The 25,059-nt window shown below is 35.7% G+C and overlaps 5 protein-coding genes, 1 non-coding gene and 1 pseudogene across 6 annotated transcripts; 1 reads left to right on the top strand and 6 right to left on the bottom strand.

The window, feature by feature from the left end:
* Positions 1 to 2,651: 2,651 nt before the first annotated feature.
* On the bottom strand, positions 2,652 to 4,525 carry LOC133851817 (peroxidase 5-like). The gene is made up of 2 exons (XM_062288406.1): positions 4,173 to 4,525; positions 2,652 to 3,570 (listed from the first exon to the last, which is right to left on the bottom strand). Exons 1-2 carry the CDS (start codon positions 4,395 to 4,397, stop codon positions 2,794 to 2,796), a joined length of 1,002 nt encoding a protein of 333 aa, XP_062144390.1. The 5' UTR covers positions 4,398 to 4,525; the 3' UTR covers positions 2,652 to 2,793.
* TRNAI-UAU (transfer RNA isoleucine (anticodon UAU)) lies at positions 3,914 to 3,987 on the top strand. Its single transcript has one exon. It is a non-coding gene; the product is annotated as a tRNA-Ile (tRNA).
* Positions 4,526 to 10,635: 6,110 nt separating the features above from the next.
* On the bottom strand, positions 10,636 to 12,111 carry LOC133883099 (peroxidase 5-like). The gene is made up of 2 exons (XM_062322309.1): positions 11,773 to 12,111; positions 10,636 to 11,545 (listed from the first exon to the last, which is right to left on the bottom strand). Exons 1-2 carry the CDS (start codon positions 11,983 to 11,985, stop codon positions 10,769 to 10,771), a joined length of 990 nt encoding a protein of 329 aa, XP_062178293.1. The 5' UTR covers positions 11,986 to 12,111; the 3' UTR covers positions 10,636 to 10,768.
* A 3,990-nt stretch (positions 12,112 to 16,101) lies between these two features.
* LOC133851771 (peroxidase 5-like) lies at positions 16,102 to 17,541 on the bottom strand. The gene is made up of 2 exons (XM_062288345.1): positions 17,215 to 17,541; positions 16,102 to 17,011 (listed from the first exon to the last, which is right to left on the bottom strand). Exons 1-2 carry the CDS (start codon positions 17,455 to 17,457, stop codon positions 16,241 to 16,243), a joined length of 1,014 nt encoding a protein of 337 aa, XP_062144329.1. The 5' UTR covers positions 17,458 to 17,541; the 3' UTR covers positions 16,102 to 16,240.
* A 3,252-nt stretch (positions 17,542 to 20,793) lies between these two features.
* LOC133852679 (probable 1-deoxy-D-xylulose-5-phosphate synthase 2, chloroplastic) lies at positions 20,794 to 21,823 on the bottom strand (annotated as a pseudogene).
* Positions 21,824 to 22,210: 387 nt separating this feature from the next.
* LOC133852678 (probable 1-deoxy-D-xylulose-5-phosphate synthase 2, chloroplastic) lies at positions 22,211 to 22,678 on the bottom strand. The gene is made up of 2 exons (XM_062289443.1): positions 22,472 to 22,678; positions 22,211 to 22,375 (listed from the first exon to the last, which is right to left on the bottom strand). Exons 1-2 carry the CDS (start codon positions 22,676 to 22,678, stop codon positions 22,211 to 22,213), a joined length of 372 nt encoding a protein of 123 aa, XP_062145427.1.
* A 454-nt stretch (positions 22,679 to 23,132) lies between these two features.
* On the bottom strand, positions 23,133 to 24,515 carry LOC133852677 (uncharacterized). The gene is made up of 4 exons (XM_062289442.1): positions 24,210 to 24,515; positions 23,661 to 23,999; positions 23,462 to 23,539; positions 23,133 to 23,369 (listed from the first exon to the last, which is right to left on the bottom strand). The coding sequence occupies exons 1-4, from the start codon at positions 24,513 to 24,515 to the stop codon at positions 23,133 to 23,135; spliced, it is 960 nt and encodes a 319-aa protein (XP_062145426.1).
* Between the last annotated feature and the right edge of the window lie 544 nt (positions 24,516 to 25,059).

The following is a 25,059-nucleotide window of genomic DNA, read 5'->3' as shown; positions in this document are numbered from 1 at the left end:
AGATCTAGAACATCTGTATACTGTCAGCATCGATTTGGTGTAATCAAATTCCGATCTATCATCACAATAATCTTTTTCTTCTTTTATAAACCCAATTATTTGTCTTGTAGTGCCAATAAAAAATATCAAAAATCAACAAGTATTTGAAGAGAAGCACCATTCCAACCAAAACTCATAGTATAGTTGAAAGGCTTCATGTTTTTTAACGAAGCGCTTGTAAACGTACAAGGCCACAATAATTATTGATCTTTGTCTAAAGAGAGTTTCAGATCTGACACTCCAAAATTTATTATCATTGGATTTCATAATAGCACAGATAGTCATCCACACTATGAATTTCTTTCCACAATTTAACAAATCGAAATGAAAAGAAAAGTATGGACTTATCTTGTTTTTATGTCGAAGGCGAGCACTGATTCGATGCCAATTGAATACTGATACGTCATAGTTGAACGTGATCTACTATGTATGACTGTAGATCTATATAGATCTGTCTTGGTCTAGTGATGATCTTTGAAGGAAGAAACCACAGGCCAGTTTTAGCCATGATTTATCGCGTAGTCACCGTTGCGGATATATATATTTTTTTTTGTTGCAAGAAACAATTCGTCGCTTCCCACAGACGGCGCCAAACTGTTGGTACAGTTTCTGGTACGGTGACGTGTTGCCTTGTGATTCGTTGCCTTCCTTAAACTTCACTCTCCTCGTAATCTGCAAAATAATAAACGGCTCGTCGGACTATGGGGATGCCGACCGGACCCCCACTCCGATGCCTAAGTCAGTTCAAACTAATTTTCTGGAAAATATTTGTAATCTCAAAAGCTCAGAGAATGTGCTTGTTTTTTTAATACCTGACGCCGTAGTCTTATTTATAGACTCACATTTCACAGTTATAAAACCGCTTGAGTGCTTGGAGCATAATTTAATTAGGAATCTGAGTCCTAGATCACATAGTCTTGAATCTTATCTTTCTGATTAGGAGTCTGAGTCCTAGATCACATAGTCTTGAGTCTTATCTTCATAGAATTCAAATTGGGTAGTAGAGTCCAAACTGGATAGGACACTACCCCTTTAGCTAATGTCATTCTATTAGGTACCTTATTCCATATTTGACGGGATAGAAGCCTATTTTGATATATTCTGAATATCTGTCTTTTTGGAGATAACGAATGGTCTTGTACTTGGGTCTGATCTGGCCGGGCCAACCCGATGGGCTCGGCCCCCTATACTACCTTAGGCCCACATGTCTTTGGTGTTAATTATTTCTCCAACAACCGGCCTGACTAGAACCTCCAAGGTCATCAACGTCCTGCTTGATTCCTCAAGTTTCATCCTCTAAAGGGTAATTTTGCTGTAAAACAAGAAGTAAGTAGAAACAAATCGAAATGTAAGTTAATGACTTAGTGAGTAAATTACACAGGGACAATGTCATCAAGTGATGAACTCATCAATTTATAAAAATATTTATAAATCACATGCAATAATATTATACAATAGATCAACTCCTGTGAGAATAATAAGACAGAAAATTATGTCGACGCATTATAATAATAATATATGTTATATCCGTACCATTAATCATTTTATAGTGAGGTTTGCACAATCTTGAAAGAATCTTTGGTACAACACCACTGCTCTGGTGAGGTAAAATAGCCAGCTATTACCAGTGACCCGACTGAGTCTAATTCCGTATAATCCACACCACTAGTAATGTTGCAAGTTGTGACCATTATTATTAGTGTTTGAGTTAAATAGTGCCCTGATATATTATAGGGGAAACTTCACTTAATTGTTGTGGCTTAGCTTTTGTAATTACCCTAAATTTTAAAAACTCTCAATTTAATGCATCCACATTTTATGTTTTTTCAATTTTACTCATCCGTTAGGATTTTCCATTAAATCATATCAAAATTCTCAAAATATCATTTTTTTAATTAAATTTTTTTTCAAAGATTCAAGTGTGTGTATTTTTGTAAATTTTATTAAATCATAACCAACGCTTAAATCCATGCAATTTTTTTTTCTCTTTATATATATATATATATATATATATAAGATGTAAATATTTTGGAAATTTTGACATATATCCGTGGCCTCCATTAGGATTTTGCGAAAAATTTTAGCAAATTTATGAAATTAAAAGATATATACACTAAATTAATTTTTTTAAAAAATTAAAAAGATAATTACAAATATACATTATGAAAGTTAAGGGAATTAAAGTGAAGTTCCCCCATATCATGGTCAAATTAAGTTACTCTCCCCGAACAAAAAGAATGCGAGCATTCAACAAGTATATATGTAATTCTTTCTTGTCCAAAAAAAAAAAAAAAAGTTATGTAATTAAATATTCTTTCGTTTACTTTTGAAAAGAATCTCGTCACTAGATAATGAACATAATCTTCAAGTTAGTTCTGCAAATGACTGATGAGCAAGTCATTGGATCGATAAAGAGAGGAGACCACGCAAAGGACATATATAGAGATATACGAGAAGAGTTAAGAGTGCTACGAAGCATGCATGTATATTGAAAAGCTCATTATAGACAACTATATAGATTAATTCCTCCGTAATACTTGAGTTATAAATATAACAGAGCCTCTCATGATCCGGCAGATTGGTTGAGGCATTCTATCATACACCTTGCGTACTTAGGAAAAAGAATTGCTTCACACTTGATAACTTATGAAAAATAATTGCTTTACACTTGATTCAGCACCGAAGAATGAAATAATAGAAAAAGAAAAAGAAAAGAAAAAAATCCCAACTCTCACCAATAAAAACCCAAATAATCTAGTTGACAACCTTACAGTTTTTCCTGATCTCACCCTGGCTTCCTGTAAGAACATCAATATAACCCATTTTCACCATAGCTGCCGCAAACTTCTTAGCCCATGCTGTACCATGCCTTGCGTGGTTCCTCACAATCCCAGCCGTGGAAGGGCTGCTCAAAAGAGTCTGATCAGAGGTCAATAAGCCATGGTGGTGCTTCAAATCCTTGTAGTACTTATTATCCAGCCTTGTCGGTGTAAGAACATCAAGTGGCACCGTCGTCGGATCACAATCATCAGCATTTTGTGGTGGGGGACACTTAGTCCTTAAGTATCTAGCAAATATGGGATCCATTGAAGGGTCTTGTGGATGGGTTGCATTGAAACCATACAAGCGAGTTGAGAAGGCGCAACAATGTGCCACCCCTATAGAATGTGCCCCAGAAAGCGTCACCATTTCATCAAGACTAAGCCCTTTTTTGGCAAAGTTTTCTTTGAGTCCCTCGGCGTTGAGGGTAGGTGCTGGGAGGTTTCCGTCCGGCTCACCTTTAAGTGAAACCCTGCCATCGCGGCGTCCTGATGGCACGTCGTAATTGATGTGCCCAGCTTTGTAGGCGCTGTCACGGGCTGCAAATGCAACAATGTCTGCACATGAGACAGTTTGCGGGCACTGAGCTTCAAGTTCAGCCTTTGCCTCATCGATCACTTCAAAGCCTCGTAAGCTTGGATTGTTGGCTGGATTTTCCTTCTCTGATGGGTTTCCCGGAGTTGAATCGAGCAGGACGGAGGCATCACAGCCCTGAGATAAATGATACCGAGAAATTAATAAGATTAATTATATGGATTAGGTAATTATATTTAGTAGATTTCTTTACAATTACCATATAATAAATGATATTGTAATAAAAATCAGTCATAAATGATAATAAAAATTAGTTATTCTACCAGTCCTTATTAAAAAAAAAAAAAAAAAAGAAAGAAAGAAAGAAAAAAGAAAATAAAAGAAGAAGAAGAAGAAGTAGTATCTAACGTTATTCTATATTAAAAAGGGCTTCAAAAAGAGGTTCTTCTAGAGGTGGGGTTTCTACTCTAAGGCAAGTTTTTGCATGAAGTTTTCAAGAACTAAGACATCTTCCCGTAATGGTCCCGTAGCTCAGTTGGTTAGAGCGTTGGTCTTATGAGCCGAAGGTCGCGGGTTCGAGCCCCGCCGGGACCATTCAGCATATTGTTTATGGGTTTTTATTTTTTGCATGGTTTGCGGCAGGCAAATACATAATAAATTATGTTTTTCACTGTCTTTCTCGATCCCTTGAACATGACTTCGGAACATGCCTAGCTAAGCTGTAATAAAAAGAATGGATATTTTGAATGTAAGAAGTACATGGATTGCAAAGAGCATACCCTAACAAAGCAGTCATGAAAGTGCATTCTGATGAGGCCAGCAGCCAAGCCAGGGTTCCGTGACACCGCTTTGTTGACAGCTTTTCTCACAATTGCCTCCGCAGATGGACAAGTTGATTTATAGAAACCTACTTTGAGTGATGCTGATGCTGATGCCAATGACAGAGAGGCCATGGCGCACACAGTTAGAAAGAAAACGAAGCAAATATTGTTGATGGTTGGCATATTGTTGTGCGAGAGCTTGAATGAATTAAGCAGCCAAAGCACAAAGAAAGACAAATAAGATCAAAAACTGTGAGTCTATGAGCAGCTGGATGAATAAGGTTAGGGAAATAATATTGGAGATGGATGGAATGGTTGAGGTTAAAAGGGCTTTTATAGCCAGGCACAGAAGAAGAGAAGCTTGAAGGTGTCTAAGTTTGAGCAGTTCCATGGTTACGTGAGAGGAAACAGTCTTCTTTAGCTCACTCCCACAGTTGACAGTTCCTTTGTTTATTTATATGATCTCTATCAGGCTTTGAGTGGGTCTTTTGCAAGTTGATGAGGATAATTAATAACGTAAAAGATAAAATACCTAAACATGTACGTCTCGTACATAGAGTCAATTTGGAAAGCCTTTTCTGACCAATCCTGGTTGCCCTAGCTAGCCTGTCCTTTTCTTTCCCTAGAGAGAGAAGTGCATGGGAAGAAAAACAAAATATTTTTTTAATATCTATCTTATATTTTGCGACCAGGTCGATCAGGGAGACACTGAGCTTTTTCAAAATATATATATGTTTTTCTCCTTATTTGTTTAAGATAACTTATAAACAAATAAACAATTACTTGAAGCTTGTTTAGTAAGTGACTGTGAATTGGAATATTTATTTGAATAGTAATAAGAAATAATTGATGTGATATAAAATTTGAGAATATTTTATAGAAAAGTGAAAAAAAAAAAAATTTGCTTTGAAGTGAGTTTTTTTGGTTGAATAATAATAAAAAGTTATTGATGTGATATAAAAAGTATGAAAAAATAAGAATATTTTTTATTTGATATTTTTAAAAGAAGTAAAATGAAAATAAAAATTTTATGAATGAGTCACCAAACAAGCTCTATAAATTACGGAGTAATTACTTTCTAGCATTCAGTCTCGCCAGTGAGAACAACCAGAAAAGCGCGTGTAGTACTATAGGCCGGAGAATTCAGTCTCGCCAGTGAGAACTGAGAACAACCAGGAAAGCGCGTGTAGTAGGCCGTCTCCGGCCTTGACTGAGTACGTAGTATTTCTGCATCGGAACCCCATTTAATTAAGATGACTTAATCCAAAGGAAAAAGTCACCTCTACCTGGTGATGAAAATGCCTTAACAACTTCCAAGTTTAATTTCGTGGGACCAATCCATAATGACAGGCTATATATTTTTTTTTTTTTGACATGATGACAGGCCATATATGCTACTAAAACAAATGTTCAAAAAGTGACATTTGAACCTTTAAAGTATTTAAATGCAGCAAGTTAAATCCTTGGCGGAGCTAGCTCAGGAGTTGGGCCCTTAAGACGCAAGATTTTTTTAAAAAAGAAATTAAAATTTTATTCCTAAATTTTTTATTTTTTTTAGTTTTATCCTCTCAATTTTATTTTTCTTTTCAATTTTGTCTTCTCAATTTCTAAATGCCGGCTCCTCCCTTAGATCATTTGTCAACCTTTTTCGTCATTTTTTACAAAAAGTCAATCACGTGTGTCACACATAACATTTTAAGACCTAAACTTTCCAAAAAGCTTGAGATAAAATGTTTAAAAAAAAAAAAAAAACTCAAAACCAAAACTAAAAAGAAGGTTAAATATATATATATATTAAAAAAAAGAAATTAAAAAAAAATACAAATAAAAACAAAAACAAAACAAAACAAAGTAAAAATAATAATAATAAAAAAAAGCTACCCCATTTGACTACTTGGGGTGGCCGAACAACCCCCATTTGGCCAAAATGGAGGTGGCAAACCCTTTGTGAATGGTTTTGGCAATCCTAATTTGGCAATTGGACGTAGCCGAAATTACTCCCATTCCACTATGGAGTATTGAGTATAATGCTTTCTAAATTAATTAACTAATAATTAAATAAGTGTGTAATATTCCCAAAAGATAAGTAGAACCCTCGTCAAAGGACAAACAACAAAAGTGTGAGTCATTTGAACTATGGAATAGCCATCATTACAACACATCAAAATAATAACTAGATCGAGCAATTACTAAAACATCATAATATAACTTAGGGTTAAATACCCCATTAGTATTTGTGTTTTAAGCATTTTTAAATTTAATACCTGAATTTTCATTTGTATCATATGTGGTATATGAGTTAGGGGTAAAAATTCTTTTGGTACTTCTGTTAAATTTTCCGTCAAAAAATTAACGGTTTACTACGTGTTAACCGTTGAGGTTGCAGTTGACATATGACACTATATAAAAAATTTAAAATTTAAAAATAAAAATCTTTAAAAAATTATATAAAAAATAATAAAGTAACACAATTTAAAAAAAAAAAATGAAAATTAATTAATTAATTTTTTTTTTTTTTTTTAAAAAAAAAAGAAGAGCAACCCCCCTTGGTCGGTCTGGGCCCCCATGGCAAAAATTATAGGTTTTGGCCCATGGGGATGGTACCTACGTCATTTACAAAATTCAATAGTACTCCACCTACGTTCACAACAACTCAAGATATATTTTTCATTATAGTTCCTTATGCGTATCATCATCATCAGACGTCAAGAGCACGTCACCTACATTAGTGATTTAAATGAAATGTGTTATATATATATAGTAACGATACACGTAACATTTTCAACTTTATATACTCAAAAAATAACCCTTTAATCCAAGCTTGTTCCCTTCGCCAGAGCTGTGGGAGAGAGACCTACAGAGAGAAAGCGTGAGGGAGAGAAAGAGCTAAACAGAGAGAGCTAGAGACCGATGGACTTACACGGCTTTCCGGCGATACCCTGGCTGATGGTGGGGGTTATACTAAGAGAAAGTGAGACACATACACACAGAGAGACAGAGAGACAGAGAGAGAGAGAGAGAGAGAGAGAGAGAGAGAGAGAGACATACAGACAGAGACAGAGATGGTCGGAGGGAGAAAATAGTCATCGAGAAAGAGAGACGTTTCTCAAAAAAAAACTTTCGCAATTAATGCGAAATGACAAGGGAGTGGCGCTGGACAAAATCTTGTCCCGCACGCACGCCTCCCAACTCCATTTGGAGTCATTTTTTAATGGAGTCCTCCTTATAAAAACGGCTCCAAATAGAGCCGTTTTGGCACTAAAACGGCTTCAACTATAGCCATTTTGATAAAAAAAAAAATAAAAAAATAAAAAATAAATAAAAACAACTCCAATTATTTTAATTTTTTACTCTAAAGATTTATATGTGTACATATATATATAAACACACACACCAATTAAACATATTAATAACTAACTATATATTTATCAACAGATTATAATTAATAATTAATAATATGAGTTGTTGTGATATATATATATATATATATATATATATATATTGTATAACATATTATATATATGTGTGTGTATGTATAACATATATATTGTATATACATATATTGTCATGCTAACCAAGTTTATAGAGAGAGAGAGAAACCTAAGAGCTTCATTCACCAGAGGGAGAGGCTTTACGTTTCCCCCTATTGGTGCTGGTGCTGGTGCTTTCCTCCTAGCCTTTAGGGCAAGCTAAGGTGGTTTTTGTCTCAAAGCCTTTAGGCTGTTGGAGTTTTTGATGCTCCTGGTGCTTCAATCGGTAGAGGTTGTTCGATTTTTCTTCTTCTTCTTCTTCTTCTTCTTCTTTTTATTTATTTATTTATTATTATTATTTTTTCCTTGTAGTTTTCTTGTTGTAAGCAGTGATTTTCAAGTGCTGGCCCGTGAAAAACGGTGGGTGTTGGTGGATTTCCAATGGAGAAATGTTTCAAGTCAGATATTTTATCCTCGGTTGGATTTTCTCCAACAATAACTGTCTAGGTGCGGTAGCTGGCCTTTTCCGGCCAGGATGGTCACTTAATGAGGCCATGCGGTTCGTCTCTGGTCGATGTGTGACCTACATGCGCTGGCGGTTTAGATCTTCTGTTTTATGTGCGTGTGGGCTACAACTCTTTTCTTCGGTCTCGGGAGGTGCCGATTTAAGCTTGTGAAGGTCGTCCATCGCTAAGGGGGTTCCCGGAGAAGGTATGTGCTTTATACGTGCTGACTCCAGTGGTCGTTTCTTTCCCGGAGCCTGTATGCTGGGTTCTCTGTTTGTTTTTTATTTGTATATTCTTGCTTGTATTCACATTTTACCATTTGATAGCTGCTTTAAGCCAAGTTTTTTCTGGTTTTGTAGGTAGAGATTCTTTATCTTTAGTTCACTTCGATGGCCTTTGGCCGGGCTTTGTTTCTCGTATTTGGGCATTGTGATTGTATTTCGTGCTCTTATATCGTTTTTCCCTGGTTGTGTAACCCTTTTGGGGAATATTTCTCAGAAATGAAGAAGAATAAGACACTATATATATATATATATATATATATATATATATATATATATATATTAATTACTTTTATTTATAGTATACATGGTTAGAATTATTATTATAAATGGTGTTGTTTGTAATTTTTAAAATTGGAGACGTTTTTTATAAAAGGGTTGAAAATGAGTAAAAATGGCTGGACATTGAGCCGCTTTTGATGAAAAGGTTGAAAATGGAGCCGTTTTTAAAAAGACTCTAACTAATATTGATTGTTTAAATAGTAACGGCTCAAATTAGAGCTGCTTTTGTAGAAACGGCTCAAAATTTTGTTGAAGTCGTTTTAAAAAACGGCTATAGTTTGAGCCATTTATATTTTAAATGGTTCTATTTGGAGTCGTTTTAGTTAAAAACGTTTCAAATTGGAGCCTTTTTCTAAAACGACTATCACAGAAACGGCTTAAAGTGCCATTTTTTTTGTAGTGACCACTACCTTGGTGAGGTAGAATAGCCTGCTATTACTAGTGGCCCAACTGAGTCCAATTCCGCGTAATCCACACCACTAACAATGTTGCAGGTTGTAATCATACCACATGATTGCGCTAATCACTTTAACGAATGGATCCAAGGCAAACAACATAAACATAACTATAGACCATAAGGTCAAACCCATATACCGATATGCACATGCTCTAGATATTTCACACATTTTTCCCATTAAAAATGTCATACAGTACAATTAATCATTTCATTTTGTATGCATACATTTATAAAACTCACATTATGCATCATTATTTTTCCAAACACCTAAAGTTTCTACTTTATTAAACAAAAAACCTAAAGTTTATAGGACCTCTAAAATATATAATAGTCTAAAGTTACTAGGCCGAAAACCCTAAAGAGAAAGTGTACTTACATAAACAAAAAAAACAAAAGGAAAGAAAACATGACCAATTAATTAATTAATACTAAACATGACTTAAAATTATGGTATAACTTGGTTCAACTTATCCTGTACGTACGTATTCTTTTTTTTTTTAATAGATATCCTGTGCATATTCAGTTAGCCTGTGTGGATATATATATATATACACGAGGCAATATTTCCAAGGACTTAAATAACGGCATATATTGAACATCGATTGTACGTTAGGTAACTTAGGTTGCAAATAAGCTACGTTAATTAGTATATATATATATATATATAAAAGAATCTAAGTCACACATTAGAAATATATTATGAGAGTGAGTTATTCATATAATATAATTGGGCATAAACTCATATATTATTATTAGTGTTTGAGTTAAATATATAGTGCCCTGATATATTATAGGGGAATGTTCCCTCAATTGTTGTCGTTTTTGCAATTACGTACTCTAAACTTTAAAAATTTTCAATTTAGTGTATCAACATTTTATGTTTTATCATTTTTATTCATCCGTTAGGATTTTTCATTAAATCATATCAAAAATTTTAAAATATCATTTTTTTTAAATAAAAAAAAAAATCAAATATTCAAGTGTGTGTATTTTTGTTAATTCCATTAAATTATAACTAATGCTTAAATTCATGCATTTTTTTTTTATATTTAAAAAAAAAAGAAAAAATATATATATATATTTTGGGAATTTTGACATATATCCCTGGCCTCCATTAGGATTTAACGAAAATTTTTAATAAATTTGTGAAATAGAAAAAAATTAAAAGATAAATACATTAAATTAAATTTTTTTAAAGTTTAAAAAAATAATTGCAAATATAAATAATGAAAGTTAAGGGAATTAAAGTGAAGTTCTCCTATATCATGGTCAAATTAAGTTAATCTCCCGGCCCGAACAAAAAGAATGCGAGCATTCAACTAGTATATATGTGATTCTTTCTAGTCCAAAAAAAAAAAGTTATGTAATTAAATATTCTCTCGTTTACTTTTCAAAAGAATCTCGTCACTAGATAATCAAAATCCAGAAACTTTGGCAAAGCAGATTCACACTTGATCAAGTTAAAAATGAAAAGAACAGAAAAAATAAACAAAAGAATACAGACAATATTTAATTTCCTCGATCTATCCACGTACGCCAATCATGAACACCAGATAATCTAGTTGACAACCCGGCAGTTTTTCCTGACCTCACCCTGGCTTCCCTTGAGAATATCAATCGAACCCATTTTCACCATAGCCGCCGCAAACTTGTTAGACCATGCTGCGCCATTCCTTGCATTGTTCCTCACAATCCCTGCCGTTGAAGGGCTGCTCAAAAGAGTCTGATCAGACGTCAACACACCATGGCGGTTCTTCAAGTCTGTGTAGTACTTATTATCGAGCCTGTTTGGTGTAAGAACATCCAGCGGCACTGTAGGATCACGTCCATTTCCTGAATTTGATGGTGGGGGGCACTTAGCTTTTAAGTGTCTAGCAAATATGGGGTCCATTGAAGGGTCTTGCGAATGTGTTGCATTGAAAGAGTATAAGCGAGTTGAGAAGGCAGAACAATGCGACACGCCTATTGAGTGTGCCCCTGAAAGTGTGACCATTTCATCAAGGTTAAGGCCTTTCCGTGCAAAATTTTCTTCCAGTTCCTTGGCATTGAAGGAAGGTGGGGGCAGGTTCAGGGAAGGCTCATCTTTTAGTGATACTCTGCCATCACGACGTCCAGATGGAACCGCATAATTTATGCCACCTACATTATAAGCACTATCACGAGCAGCAAAGGCTAGAATGTCTGCACACGAGACAGTTTGAGGGCATTGAGCTTCGATTTCAGACTTTGCCTCATCGATCACTTCAAAGCCTCTCAAGCTTGGATTGTTGGCTGGATGCTCTTTCTCTGATGGATTTCCAGGGGTTGAATCTAGCAGTACAGAGGCATCACAACCCTGAAACATGTAACATGACATGAGACTTTATAATTTCAATTGAAAAATGAGAGAGTAATTATATAGAGTACTTTAAAGTTCTTGATATGGTTTTGCTTTTAAAAATATTCCAATTTCATCATGTTAAGGATGTCATGGACGCCTTCTTTGGAGAGAAAATGGTGTATTAATTTGATTTTATGATAAACTAAAAATCTAGTGGACAATGTGAGAGAGAAGAAACATACCCTAACAAAACAGTCATGGAAATGCATTCTAATGAGGCCAGCAGCTATGCCAGGATTACGTGACACAGCTTTGCTTACAGCTTTTCTCACAATTGCTTCTGCAGAAGGACAGCTTGTCCTATAAAAGCCAACTTTGAGTGATGATGCCCATGAGACACAGGCCATCGTACACATAGTTAGAAAGAAAACCATGCAGATTTTGAGTGTTGGCATCTTTACTCTACAACCCAAAGAGCTCACTGTTTTACGATGGAATGAATTGAAGGAGTCAAAGAACAAGGAAACAGAAAGAAGAAAACTATGAGCATGCAGCAAGGATGAGGATAGGGAAATGATGGAGATGGAGGGAATAGTTGAGGTTAAACGGGCATTTATAGGCAAAGAAAAAGTGAAGATGGAGGGCTGTCAGTTTCACTGTGTAAACCAAAACGCGTAGAGCTAGCTGCAGCCTGCATAGAAGAGAAGCTTGAATTTGAAGCCGTCTAAGTTTGAGCAGTTCCAGTACTGTACGTAAGAGGAAATCACGTACAGTCTTCTTTGGCTCAGTCCCACAGTTTTTCATTTTATATCATCTCCTGGAAATCACGTACAGTCTTCTTTGGCTCAGTCCCACAGTTTTTCATTTTATATCATCTCCTGTATATATATATATATATATATCTTATTATTATTCTATTTGGTTTTGAATGGATGCACGGTGTCGTATATCTCTGAATTGCGCGCAAATATATATATGTCAACTGGCAATGAAAAGTATATATATATAGCAAGTTGAGACTGCAGGTAATTTCCAATTCTGTTGGCCGGATTTTTTATTTTTTTAATAAAAGCTGATCAAATGGTTGATGACTAGTACTGCCAGATTAATTAACCTAATCGGTATATATCATTACTTGAGTAGCTTTTTTCTTTCACTAGAGAGAAAAGTGAGAAAAACAATATTTTATTACCATTTTCCGTTTTTACAACCAATCCAAGCCTAAACTTTGAATGATTAAAGACATTAAGTTATTTTCTATATTTTTTTTTTTTCTTGTTTTATATGACTGTAAAGGAGGAAAAGTAAAAGAGACGGTCGAACGAGTGATTTCTATGTTATGAGGTGTATTGAACTACTACGTTTTATATTTTTTATTTTAGAACTATATTATCAAGGAATAATTCTAGAAGTCACTGTTATGTTATTTTGGTGTTTCTCTAGAAATGATGTGCTTTTTAAAATCACTACTTAATTAAAATTTAATAGTGATCAATCATAAATTCAATGATAATTTTAAAAGACACATCATTTTTGGAGGGACAAAAGAATTCATGACTTGTAACATTACTCTGTAACCGAGTTTTAATCTTAGGGGTTATAGTTTTTTGTGACTTTAAACCAAATACATTAAAAGTTTGACATTTTTAAACGACCACCATAAAGGATAACTTACAAATTAACAAAATTAAGGAAGAAAAAAAAAAAAATACACAGATACCCTACAAACTAACACTTAATTTGCAATGTATTCCTTTTGTCCTAAAAAAAAAAAAAAAGAAGCCCTGGCCTATTGTTTTTATTAAAACAAAAATACCCCTACAAATTAGAAAGAAACAAAAAAGTGGGTCAGGTGGATCGAGTTCTAAGTTCCTTGGTCGACCAAGAATGAAGTCTAAATGCTTTTATTGGCTTGCAGAAGGCTTGAAATTAAATCGGCTCAAAACTGGTACACAATTAGAAGAATGGTGCAAGCAAAAGGTTAAGCCATGGTTAATTACATTGCAAATATTTAGTAGTTTTGAATCGACATAATTGATATAAGTTTTAGTTGAAAAGATATTGCAAATTGAATATTAGTTGGAGGGTACGTACGTACGTATAGTTTTTCTCCAAAATTAATTTAGAAAGAAACTGCGCAGCATCCCCAATATATATTATGAGTGGGAACAAGCAGGAAAGCGTGTACCATGGCAAGGTAGGCCGTCTTCCCTTGACCAAGTAAGCATTTCTGCATTGGATTTGGAACCTTTGATTAAGACGATGGAGCTAGCATGTATTATATAAGCTTGTAATCCAAAGAAAAAGTCACCTCCCTTCACGATCTGCTGACGAAATCATATATATAATAATAATGCCTCATAACTTCCAGCTTTAATTTCGTGGACAAAGGCACAATGACAACCAGTTGGTGATCAGCTCAAGCACGCACCGTGTCTTTCACTTTTTTTATATAGGTAAACGAAGAAAAATTATAATTAAAAACAATAAATTAGGGTTGGGCAATCCAACAATAATTAAGCATCAAAGAAAACAGAAATTAAGATGAAATGTATCAAATAAATGACGCGGCCTTATTGATTCTTGGCACGAATGTTAAGAACCGAGACCGTTAGTAAAAATAGTTAAACAAGGCGTGATCAATAGAGTCCTAATGAGCTCTACCCGAACACCTGTCGAATAACTACACAGAACACCGAGAAGCACAAGTACGCGTACCCGTGCAAAGAATTGAGGATGTTTGGATTCGATTATCAGCAGTATTTCTCACTGGAGATTTTGAATTTTTTTTTTTAATGAATAAGAATTGAATCAAAGAAAGCCCAGTGTACAAAGAGAGAGACCGGGTCCTAAAGAAAGAAAAATACCAAAGACCAGCAGATCATAGCACAACCGACAGCCCAACTGACTTTTCTTTTTTCTTTTATGGGTAAGCTAAAATTTCATTAATCTTTTTTTTTTTTCTTTTTTTTTCTTTTTTTTTTTAAAAAAAAAAAGAACATAAGGAGGCTAGGGGGCCGGTGAGAACCCCAACAAACAATTCAATAAAGTCAAAATGCTCAAGAAAAACATTAAAAATAAATAAAAAATTAAATAGACCAAAGAATGGCAAGTTGAACATCCTCTTAGAACACCAACAATAGATTTTCAACTACTTTTTTTATATTTAGAGAACAAAATTACTTTTTATTTTTCTATAAAAAAACATTTCACAATAAATTCTTTTATCTTTCTCTATATCAATTAAATATTCTTTTTTTACTCTTATTTTTTTTTTTCTCTTTCCTACTTTTTCTCTCTTCCCTATATCAATTAAATATACTTTTTTTTATATTAAAATAATACATTAGGAATGTACAGTGTCCATGTATATTTAGGGCATTTATTATAGGAGGTTTTTTAGTGTTTTTATGAAATTTTTCTTAAATATAGAGAAGGGAACCAATATAAAAAATCTATTGCTAGTGCTTTTAGCCTGAAGGCCAAGAAAAGAGTTGCCAAATCGGCAATGTTTGAAGCAACTTAAAAGATGAGTTGTTTGAAGAGTCACCTACAGCGACAACAAAGAAGTTTGGATTCCACTGCAACACAGATATTGCACCGAGATCCAATGGATTGAAGGTGTTGAAGAGAAACTCCACTCCGATGTCTAGCAAAAGGAGAGTGCCCAATGGTCGTAGTGCGGGGCCATCAGATCTTACAACCTTTATAGGCAATAAAAAGGAACACCAACTACGGAGAGGCAGAAAAGAAGGTGAAGGATGGGAATCAATGATGTACAAAAAGAACCAAAGTTAACCTAAAGGGTTGGGGCGGCCCATGAGGCCCATGCATGATGGGGTAGCACGTACGTGAGGCCCATGCACGATGGAGCGACATGTGGGATGTATGTGGGGTGAGTGGAGGGCACGGAGGACGGAGAAGGTATCGATGGGAGTGATGAAGGCACGTGTAGAGGCAAAGAGTGGAGGGCCATAGATCTAGCTTTCAAAATTAAAAAATGTTTTATCCTAGCTATGTCTTTACAGTTTGATTGACACAAGTTATACGCACACAATCTAAAGTACATACTCTATGACTATGACATAACACTAAAATTTACAATTAAATTTTAAATTTAATAGTAATTTAGTTTTACATTAAAAAAAAAAAAGCACTTAAAAATACTGTAAAAGTGAAATCGAGTATGTCGCATTTCTCAAGAAGTTTTGATAAAATTTGGAATTAATTATATCAATGCCAAAGACCGTACTTTTGTGGCGCCTTAAAAGTTTGCAAGACTTGACTTCGATCAAGATACACTAAACATCACAATTAGGAGTATAATTAAAGACAATATTTTATCCTAACTAACGGCGAATGAATATATTAATGGTATTTGATCCAGTCAAACATATGCATCTAGGCATTTCAAAGCACTTGAATAAAAATATTGGCATTAATTGTTGAGTTAAAAATAAGTGAATGCTAATGCTAATGCTAAGTGCCTTTTGAGCATTCAACAAGTACGTAGTTCTTTCATTAATTTATTAATTGTTCGAAAGAGTCTCGTAATTACAAGATATATAATCTAAATTCAGAAAACTTTTACAAAGCAGAGAGATTTACACTTGGATTAAAATTGAAATTAAGAATGGAAAAATAAACAAAGTAATGAATACAGACAAATTCCTGGCCTCCATCACAATTAGGACTCGAGATAATTTATATCTAGTTGACGACCCTGCAGTTCTTCCTGACCTCACCCTCCTGGCTTCCCGTGAGAGAGCCCATTTTCACCATAGCCGCTGCAAACTTGTTGGCCCAAGCTGCATCATTCCTTGCATTGTTCCTCACAATCCCTGCCGTTGAAGGGCTGCTCAAAAGAGTCTGATCAGACGTCAACACCCCATGGTGGTTCTTCAGATCTTTGTAGTACTTATTATCCAGCTTGTTTGGTGAGAGAATATCCAGCGGCACTGTAGGATCACGTCCATTTCCTGAATTTGATGGTGGGGGGCACTTAGCTTTTAAGCTTCTTGCAAAAATGGGGTCCATTGAAGGGTCTTGCGAATGTGTTGCATTGAAAGAGTATAAGCGAGTTGAGAAGGCAGAACAATGGGACACGCCTATTGAATGTGCCCCTGAAAGTGTGACCATTTCATCAAGGCTAAGGCCTTTCCGTGCAAAATTTTCTTCCAGTTCCTTGGTATTGAAGGAAGGTGGGGGCAGGTTCAGGGAAGGCTCATCTTTTAGTGATACTCTGCCATCACGACGTCCAGATGGAACCGCATAATTTATGTCACCTACTTTATAGGCACTATCACGAGCAGCAAAGGCTATAATGTCTGCACACGAGACAGTTTGAGGGCATTGAGCTTCGATCTCAGCCTTTGCCTCGTCGATCACTTCAAAGCCTCGCAAGCTTGGATTGTTGGCTGGATGCTCTTTCTCTGATGGATTTCCAGGGGTTGAATCTAGCAGTACAGAGGCATCACAGCCCTGAAACATGTAACATGAACAATTAAGTTCTTGATGTGGTACCATATATATATGATCATGGTTTTGCTTTTAAGATATATTCGAATTCCATCATGTTAAGGATGTAATTAATATATGAACGCCTTGTTTGAAGAGAAAATGGTGAATCTAATTTTATGACGCACTAAAAATGTAGTGAAGAATGCATGAATTAAGGAACATACCCTAACAAAACAGTCATGGAAATGCATCCTAATGAGGCCAGCAGCTAAGCCAGGATTTCGCGAGACAGCTTTGTCCACAGCTTTTCTCACAATTGCTTCTGCAGAAGGACAGCTTGTCCTATAAAAACCCACTTTGAGTGATGATGCCCATGAGACAGAGGCCATTGTAGATGTAGTAAGAAAGAAAATCAAGCAAAAGTATAGGGTTTTCGGCATATTCAACGTACAACCCAGAGGCCTCATCACTGTGGGAGTGGCAAAGAAGTTAAGAGCAACGAACAAGCTAGGGAAATGAAGGAAGATAATGAAAGTGAAAGAGATAGTGAAATGAAGTGAATGAGATGAAGGGAATGGTTGATGTTAAGTGGATATATATAGGTAGAGAAAAGGTAAAGGTGGCGCAGGCATGGCATGGCCGGCTTTACTTGGTAAACCAAAGCGCGTTTCATGCAGCTAGCTAGCTAGCTACTGTAATTAATGCAGAAAAGGTTGAAGCCGTCAAGTTTGAGCAGTTCCATGCATGGTGATACCACTATTCTCTCTCGCTCGGCCTCCCTCCATGCTTTGAATTCTAATCTTTTGTGGTCATGTAGTTTATCTGCTTTGACTTTCAAAGATGTCGACTGTGCATTAAAAGGATGACCAAATTCTCATCATCTCATGTATGTCGTCCCCCAAATAATAAAAAACAAAATAAATAAAAAGGAAATACTGTCTTCCTCTGGCCGGGAAGAGAAAAGGAAAATTACAAAATGGTTTGTATTCTCGATAAATCGAGTTGCATTTATGCTGTTAAATTATTAACTAATTTATTAAATTCACTATTTATTATTATTATTTTTTATCAGTGTAGCCCGCCATATATATATATATATATATATATATATATATATATATATATATAAGCAGGACAGGACAGGGGTAATTAAGCTTGACAATTTAATTGGTACATATTAATACTTTCTAATTGAATCAATCAATTCAACGTGTTCATGTGCATAAAATAAAATATGTGGGAACACCCCAAATTAATTGGTATATATCCTAGAATTATGTGTGACGACCACCTTAATTAATGGGTGATGACTGAATAAAGTAATTTACAAAAGAACAAAAATGTTACGTAACTAATAAAGCAGGATTAGGCACCGGCCGGACGAAATCGGCAGCACGTTGCTGCATGTGCTGCATAGTATCATCAGCGCCATATGGCCACAACCCTTTGTTTTTAGTCACTTTTTTTTTTTTTTTTTTTTTTTTTTTTTTTTTTTTTTTTTTTCCCCTCTAAGCTTGTTTCTTATCACCATTGTTGGGAGGATTTTTTTTTTTTTAAAAAAAAAATAGTAATAAAATGTGATTAATTTGATATAAAGTAAAAAATATTTGAAATTTTTTTATGGAAAAGTAAAAATGCATGTTTTTATTTTATAGTGAGTTTTTTTTTTTTAAATAGTAATAAAAGATTTATTTATGTGATATAAAAAAAAAAATTAGAATGTCTTGAATTTTGACAATCTTCATCGTTAATTATGACCATTTGATATTAATTGACACTTTTCTTCACCATTAGAACAATCTTATAATTAATGGTTATTTAATTACAACTGTTAGAGCATTATTGTTGGTAACAAGTACTTAATTTCAATAGTCAGATCAAACTTAATTTAATTTTAAAGTTTACTTTACTACAATTCAAATCAAATCACTCAATCGTATGATTACATCCATTCAAAAATTAATGGTAATGATTTGATCGCTCCAAGCTTCAATATTTTGTGCTAAGTGTCGAATGTATCATCAAAGCGTCACACTAAAACATACGAGAGCTACTACACTTACACCCACACTTTAGACTCACTTTTTACACGCTATCGTGGCAACACCTACACCACATAGAGGCACAGGCAAAGAAAAAGGCGGGAAAAAAAAAGAGAGAAAACAATAGGGGATCGGAAACTACACAGAGGGGCCGAAAAACCACGCAACCGGCCGTGAGAGGAGAGGTCAGAAACCACGCGTCCGGCTAGAACCCAAGCTTCGTCGGCGAACCCGAGCGTCCCGTGGCCGGAACTCAAGCATCGACGGCCATCCCGAGTGTCTCTGCCTTCCTTTGCACGCTGGAAACCCCCGCATGCCTCCATTCCCGACCCTTCGCGCCGCCTGAACCCGGCCATCCTCTGTTCCCAAGCCTCCGCGCCATTGGACCAAATGTCGCCTGTTCCGAATGGTAGCAGTGACGAAGAGAAGAAAATGAGAAAAAAAAAAAAAAGAAAAAAAAAAGAAAAAGAACCCAGTGAAGAAGAAAACTAAAAAAAGGAAGAAAAAAAATGTGATGTAGGTGTTGCCACGTGAGGGTGTAAAAAGGTAGGTGTAAGTGTAGTATTTTTCAAAACATACACTAAAATATTACTTTTAAAATTAACAATAACTTGATGTGAGTTGGCATTATAATACCTTCTTTTATCTTCTATTTTTCCCGCGTGGGGCTCTTCCTCTTCCAAGACCCTTAAAACACCTTTCATAATAAAAAGTTACCAAACTAAAACATGCATCTATACAGTGGCGGAGACAAAGGGGGGCGGGCAGGGACTCTCGCCCCCCCTAAATGTCTAAGAATTTTTTTTTTTTTTTTTTTTTTTTTTACAGATATCGGGAAAAAAAAATTACATTAAAAAGAAGAAAAAAAAATGCTGATGCTGATGCCCGCCCCCTGCTGATAATTGAAGAAAAAAAAATACATGGAAAAACTAACCGTCAAAGAAAATTTTATCAAAAAAAAAAAAAAAAAAAACAACGACCATTAAATGCTCAAGAAGAGGAATAGAACAATTTTGTGAAAAAACACACAAAATTTTTTTTAAAAAAAAATTACATTTATCTCTCCATCTTGGGAAAACTTTAGAACTCATACATAGAAAAACCCATCAGAAGCCAATAACACAAATCTTTTAAAAAAACACAAATCTTGTTATTTGGCCTCCAGCATCTCCGCCTCAGCGCCTCTTCCTTGACAATCTCTCGCACTGTAAGCCTTATACTTTTTTTTCTTTTTCTTTTTCTTTTTTTCTTTTCTATTATTGAACTGGGAGTGTGACTGTGTGAGACAATGATTGTTGAGTTATTCTCTTTCTTTATTTGCTTTTCAGTTTTCAGGATAATAATGAAAATGGTTGACAAGTTGTCTTTGCTTTGCTTTTCAGAATTCTCTCTTTTTTTATTTTATTTTATTTTTTATAGATACTTTTCAGAATTTCAGTAGTTGAATGTGGCCACAACCACATTTTTTTTTTTTTTTTTTTTTAAAGTTAATTTTGTATTTTGTTTTTTATTTTTATTTTTTGTATTAGTGTGTACATGTTAACTGATATATCAATTTGACATATATTTATGAAGTTTGATAGATACATTTTTTGTGATACATATATTATTCATAATTTATATTTTGAATTGTAATTACCATACTTTTATATATTATAATAAAAATATAGTATATAAAAATAAAATAAAAAATTATTTATTATTATATTTTATTATTTTAATTCCGCTCCTACTAAGACAGATTCCCTCTGCCACTGTCACTTAGTGATACCCGTGTTGCAGGAACGATGAGTAGATAGCACAGAATGGCTTGAGGCCGTCTGTGGCCAAGCCAACCGCAAATGTGACAGCATGTTGCTCAGCAATCCCTACATCAAAGCAGCGATCTGGAAACTTCTTCTGAAAATAATTGAGGCCAGTCCCACCACCCATTGCTGCATGGATGGCTACAATCTTGTTGTTTACTTCAGCTTCTTTAATCAGAGATTCAGCGAAGTACTGAGTATATGCAAGTGTAGAGGATTTGGTCTTAAACTGCTGGCCTGTTTTAGGATCAAACTTGACGACCCCTGGAAGCATAACGAAGTAAGAACTTTCTTAAGAACTCAAAACAAGACCACAGGTTATTGAATTCAGTCTCACCATGCATTTTGTCAGGTATTGCCTCAACTGGGGTATAGCCTTTCCCTTTTTCTGTCACTATGTGGATCAGGACTGGCCCTGGAGCAGGCATTGCTCGTACTTTATGAAAAATGGTGAGTAAATCTTCAACATTATGCCCGTCCACAGGACCGATGTAATATAATCCGAGCTCCTTGAAGAGAGTGGATCCAGAAGCACTAACCATGCCCCTTGCGTACTCATCTACTTTTGCAGCAACTTGGTGTGCCTGCCCTCAATTTGCTTTGTGATGCTCTATTAACAGATAACGTCCTAGTCATTATCTTTCCAGATATTATAGAAGAGATGCAAGGAATTGGTAAAGGAAGGCAACACCATATATTTAAGCTTAGAGGTTTACTTTTGCGGCTTCACGGAGTTTGCGGAAGTTGGTGCTTGCTTGGAGCTTTGCTAAAGCACTACTGAGGGCTCCAACTGGAGTTGCAGGACCATCAAGAGTAGCCGTGGGCAAAGAGACTTGCTTATTGTCATTTAGTACAACGATCAGATTAGCGTCAAGATATCCTGCATTGTTCAGGGCCTCGTATGCTTGCCCTGCAGTCATGGCTCCATCTCCAATCACGGAAATGACATTGTTCTTCTTCCCTAAAAGATCCCTTGCAAATGCCATGTCTGCCACGAGAGTATGATTATTAAACTCAATAATCTTCTTCTATATATCTCATATATACAAAGGAGGGGAAAAGAATGTCGAGAACCAAACTCACCAAGACCAGCAGATATGCTTGTAGAACTATGCCTCGCTCCAAAAGCATCATAAATGCTCTCATCCCCTTTAGGAAACCCTGCAAGCCCACAAGTTTTCCTAATGGTGCGCATCCTTGACCTTCTGCCTGTAAGAATTTTATGCGTGTATGCTTGCAAAATTTATTGCTTAGAACCTATAGCTCACAATGTTGAAACACAATGTTCTCAAAATATTATTCTGAATAAAACGATTTTCTTTTTTTTTTTTTTTTTTTTTTGCTGTTTTCGTTCAGAAAATAAAGTTTCTGACCTAATGCCCCACATCCCATATGATTTTGTCTTCAGGGGTGTTGAACACTTGATGCAGAGCCACTGCTAGCTCCACCACTCCTAAGCTTGAACTCAGATGCCCACCTGTCTTTGATACTGTGTATACAATATCCGTTCTAAGCTCTGCAGCTAGTTGTTCAAGATCCTGGAAAAAAACATTTTCAATAATTATAATCAAAACAAAAGACAATTTTTTGAGCCGGCTGTGAACAAGGAAAGCCGTCTACAAAAAAAAAAAAACCTGTGAAGATAGATTCTTCACATGAGCTGGGTAATTGATTGTGTCCAGCAATGGAGTGGCAGGTTTTTCGCCCAAGAAATTGATCTTCCATACATCTTTTTCTCTCCATATCATCTTCCCTTCCTCACCATCTGAGCCACTAGCAAAAGCTCTCAAGCAGAACTGTTGGAACACATCATCAACAACCATTGCACCATGCATGATCATGGTTGTGAGATCATAATAATACCCACACCAAAAAAAAAAAGAAAAAAAGCACCAAACAATGATCTTAAAAGAACTTCACAAGGGATTAAAAAAAAAAAAAAGGCAGAGAAAAATGAGAAAACATTATTATCTTTATTAAGTACCAAGAAATGAAACCCATTTGGCAAGAATAGTTAACAGAACAGGGAAGGAAAATGATATATGAATTTTTTTTTTTGGATGAATAAATGCTTTATAAAGCCCAAACTCAAAAGTCTACAAACATTCCAGAGAACTGGAAGCAAGCTGCTAAAAAAAATAGCAACAAACAATGATCAGCCTCAGCCAATCAACAACAACCAGCAAAAGCAACCACAAACAAGCAACAAAACAACTACAAAAGGCAAAGAACCCCATAAAAGCTGAAAAAAGACCACAAGAACAACAGTCTTTGAGCAGCAACATCCAAAAACCATCAACCCTTTAGCATATGCTGCAGACTCCAAATCTCAGCAAGTTGAGGATTCTTGCGAATCAACTTTGGTGAACATCGAGCTAAGAGTCTTGATCTCACATCTCTATTCACTTGAAGCACTAAAGACTCTTCAGTATGCAGCATATTTCCATGAAGCAACGCATTACACTGCCTCCACAAGTGATAGACCGAAGCTCCAAGACAGAGCTTACAAACAATGGCAAATAAACTCCTACCCTTCAGATGGTTATTACACCAAAGAAGAAGCAGGTACCAATCAATAGGAGGATCCCAAACCAAGCATCCCTCCATAACCTAGCGCCAAATACGTCTGCTAAAACTGCAGTTGAAGAAAATATGCTCACAACTCTCCTGGCAGGAAAAGCAGAACATGCACAATGTGGAACCTGAATAACCCCAGTAGCACATTCTTTCTTTGGTTACAAGAGCATTTCTGAATACCAACCATAAAAAGAAAGCATGCTTAGGAATCGCCAATGAGAACCAAACAATTTGGTGCCAACTGACTTCAGGAGATTTAGCCCGAAGCAATTCCCATGTCTGAGCACTAGAGAATTTTCCAGTAGAGGACTTCCATACCGGCAAATCTTCACCACCAATGGGAATCTCGGGCAAACAACTTTGGATCTTCACCAAATCTTCAGATCGTGCACTCGGCCAGTACCAGTCTCCCTCTCTGATAATGGAAGAAACCCTCAGGCCAATTTTACTACTAGCATCATAAATGACTCTGTATCCATACCTATCAAACAGATATCCATCCGGATGCCATGAATCAAACCACAAATAAATCTTGCTTCCATCCCCTACTTTAAAGCTCAGGAACTGTTTAGCAATACTCCTAAGCTTCAAAAGTTTTTTCCAACTCCATGATCAATTTTGGGGAATAGCAACTTGCCAATAACTCTCCCCTTTCAATAAGTTTTCCTCAACCCAAGCCACCCATAAAGATCCTGATCTGGCAAAAAGAGTCCAAACATGATAAAGCATACAAGTTTGGTTCCAAACTTCAAGTCTCTTGATACCCAATCCACCCTCCTTTTTAGGTATACATACCTTCTCCCAAGCCACCTTAACATTGGCTTTAGAGTCCTTTCCACTCCAAAGAAACCTATTAAGTTTTTGCTCTACCAACTTAATCACTTTCTTAGGGAGTATAAAGACTTGGGACCAAAAAACATGAAAACTGCAAAGGACTGAGGTGATAAGCTGAAGACGGCCTGCAAAGGATAAATGCTTCACTAACCAAGACTCAATCCTTGAAATAATTTTAGCCACAAGAGTGTCACAATCCACAGCTGACAATCTCTTAGTGATGAGGGGTACACCAAGATAACGGACAGGGAGAGTTCCTTCACTCATTTGTAAAAGACTTTACAAAGTCTCTTTATCTCTGCTTGAAATACCAGCACAAAATGCTAGACTTTTATCTGGATTGGCTCTTAGTCCTGAAAGCCCTTCAAACTCTACCAGCACACTCTTAATCACATGAATAGAATCCACTTGAGGTGCTGAAAAAATGAGCAGGTCATCGGCGAAGCAAAGATGAGTAAGCTTAAGAGATTTGTTCACCTGGTTTTTGCAGCTATGATTCGTAGTTGGAGCTTTCAGGTGGAGATAGAAAGATTGGTTTGGTCTAAAAAAAATAGTCGAAAACTGCCATTGCTAGCTGGTACAATCTAGTTAGAGAGTGGGATGAGAATACTGTCTCTGTGCAATTTAGAGAGGAGACATGAAAAGCTTATATAGTAGGAGGACAGAGAGAGATCCGCCTACGTGGCATAAGTACCTCGACCATTTTCTCGACAAGGAAGATGACTATTTTACTTAAAAATAAAAATAAAAAAAAATCTTTATTGAACAATGGGTTTTAATGACCGTAGTTCGATTTATAAAGAATATTTAT

The sequence above is a fragment of the Alnus glutinosa genome, chromosome 12 (genome assembly GCF_958979055.1).
Source record: "Alnus glutinosa chromosome 12, dhAlnGlut1.1, whole genome shotgun sequence".
NCBI lineage: Eukaryota > Viridiplantae > Streptophyta > Magnoliopsida > Fagales > Betulaceae > Alnus > Alnus glutinosa.
The sequence above is the reverse complement of the archived record's forward strand: the minus strand, read 5'-3'. Positions and strand labels throughout refer to the sequence as shown.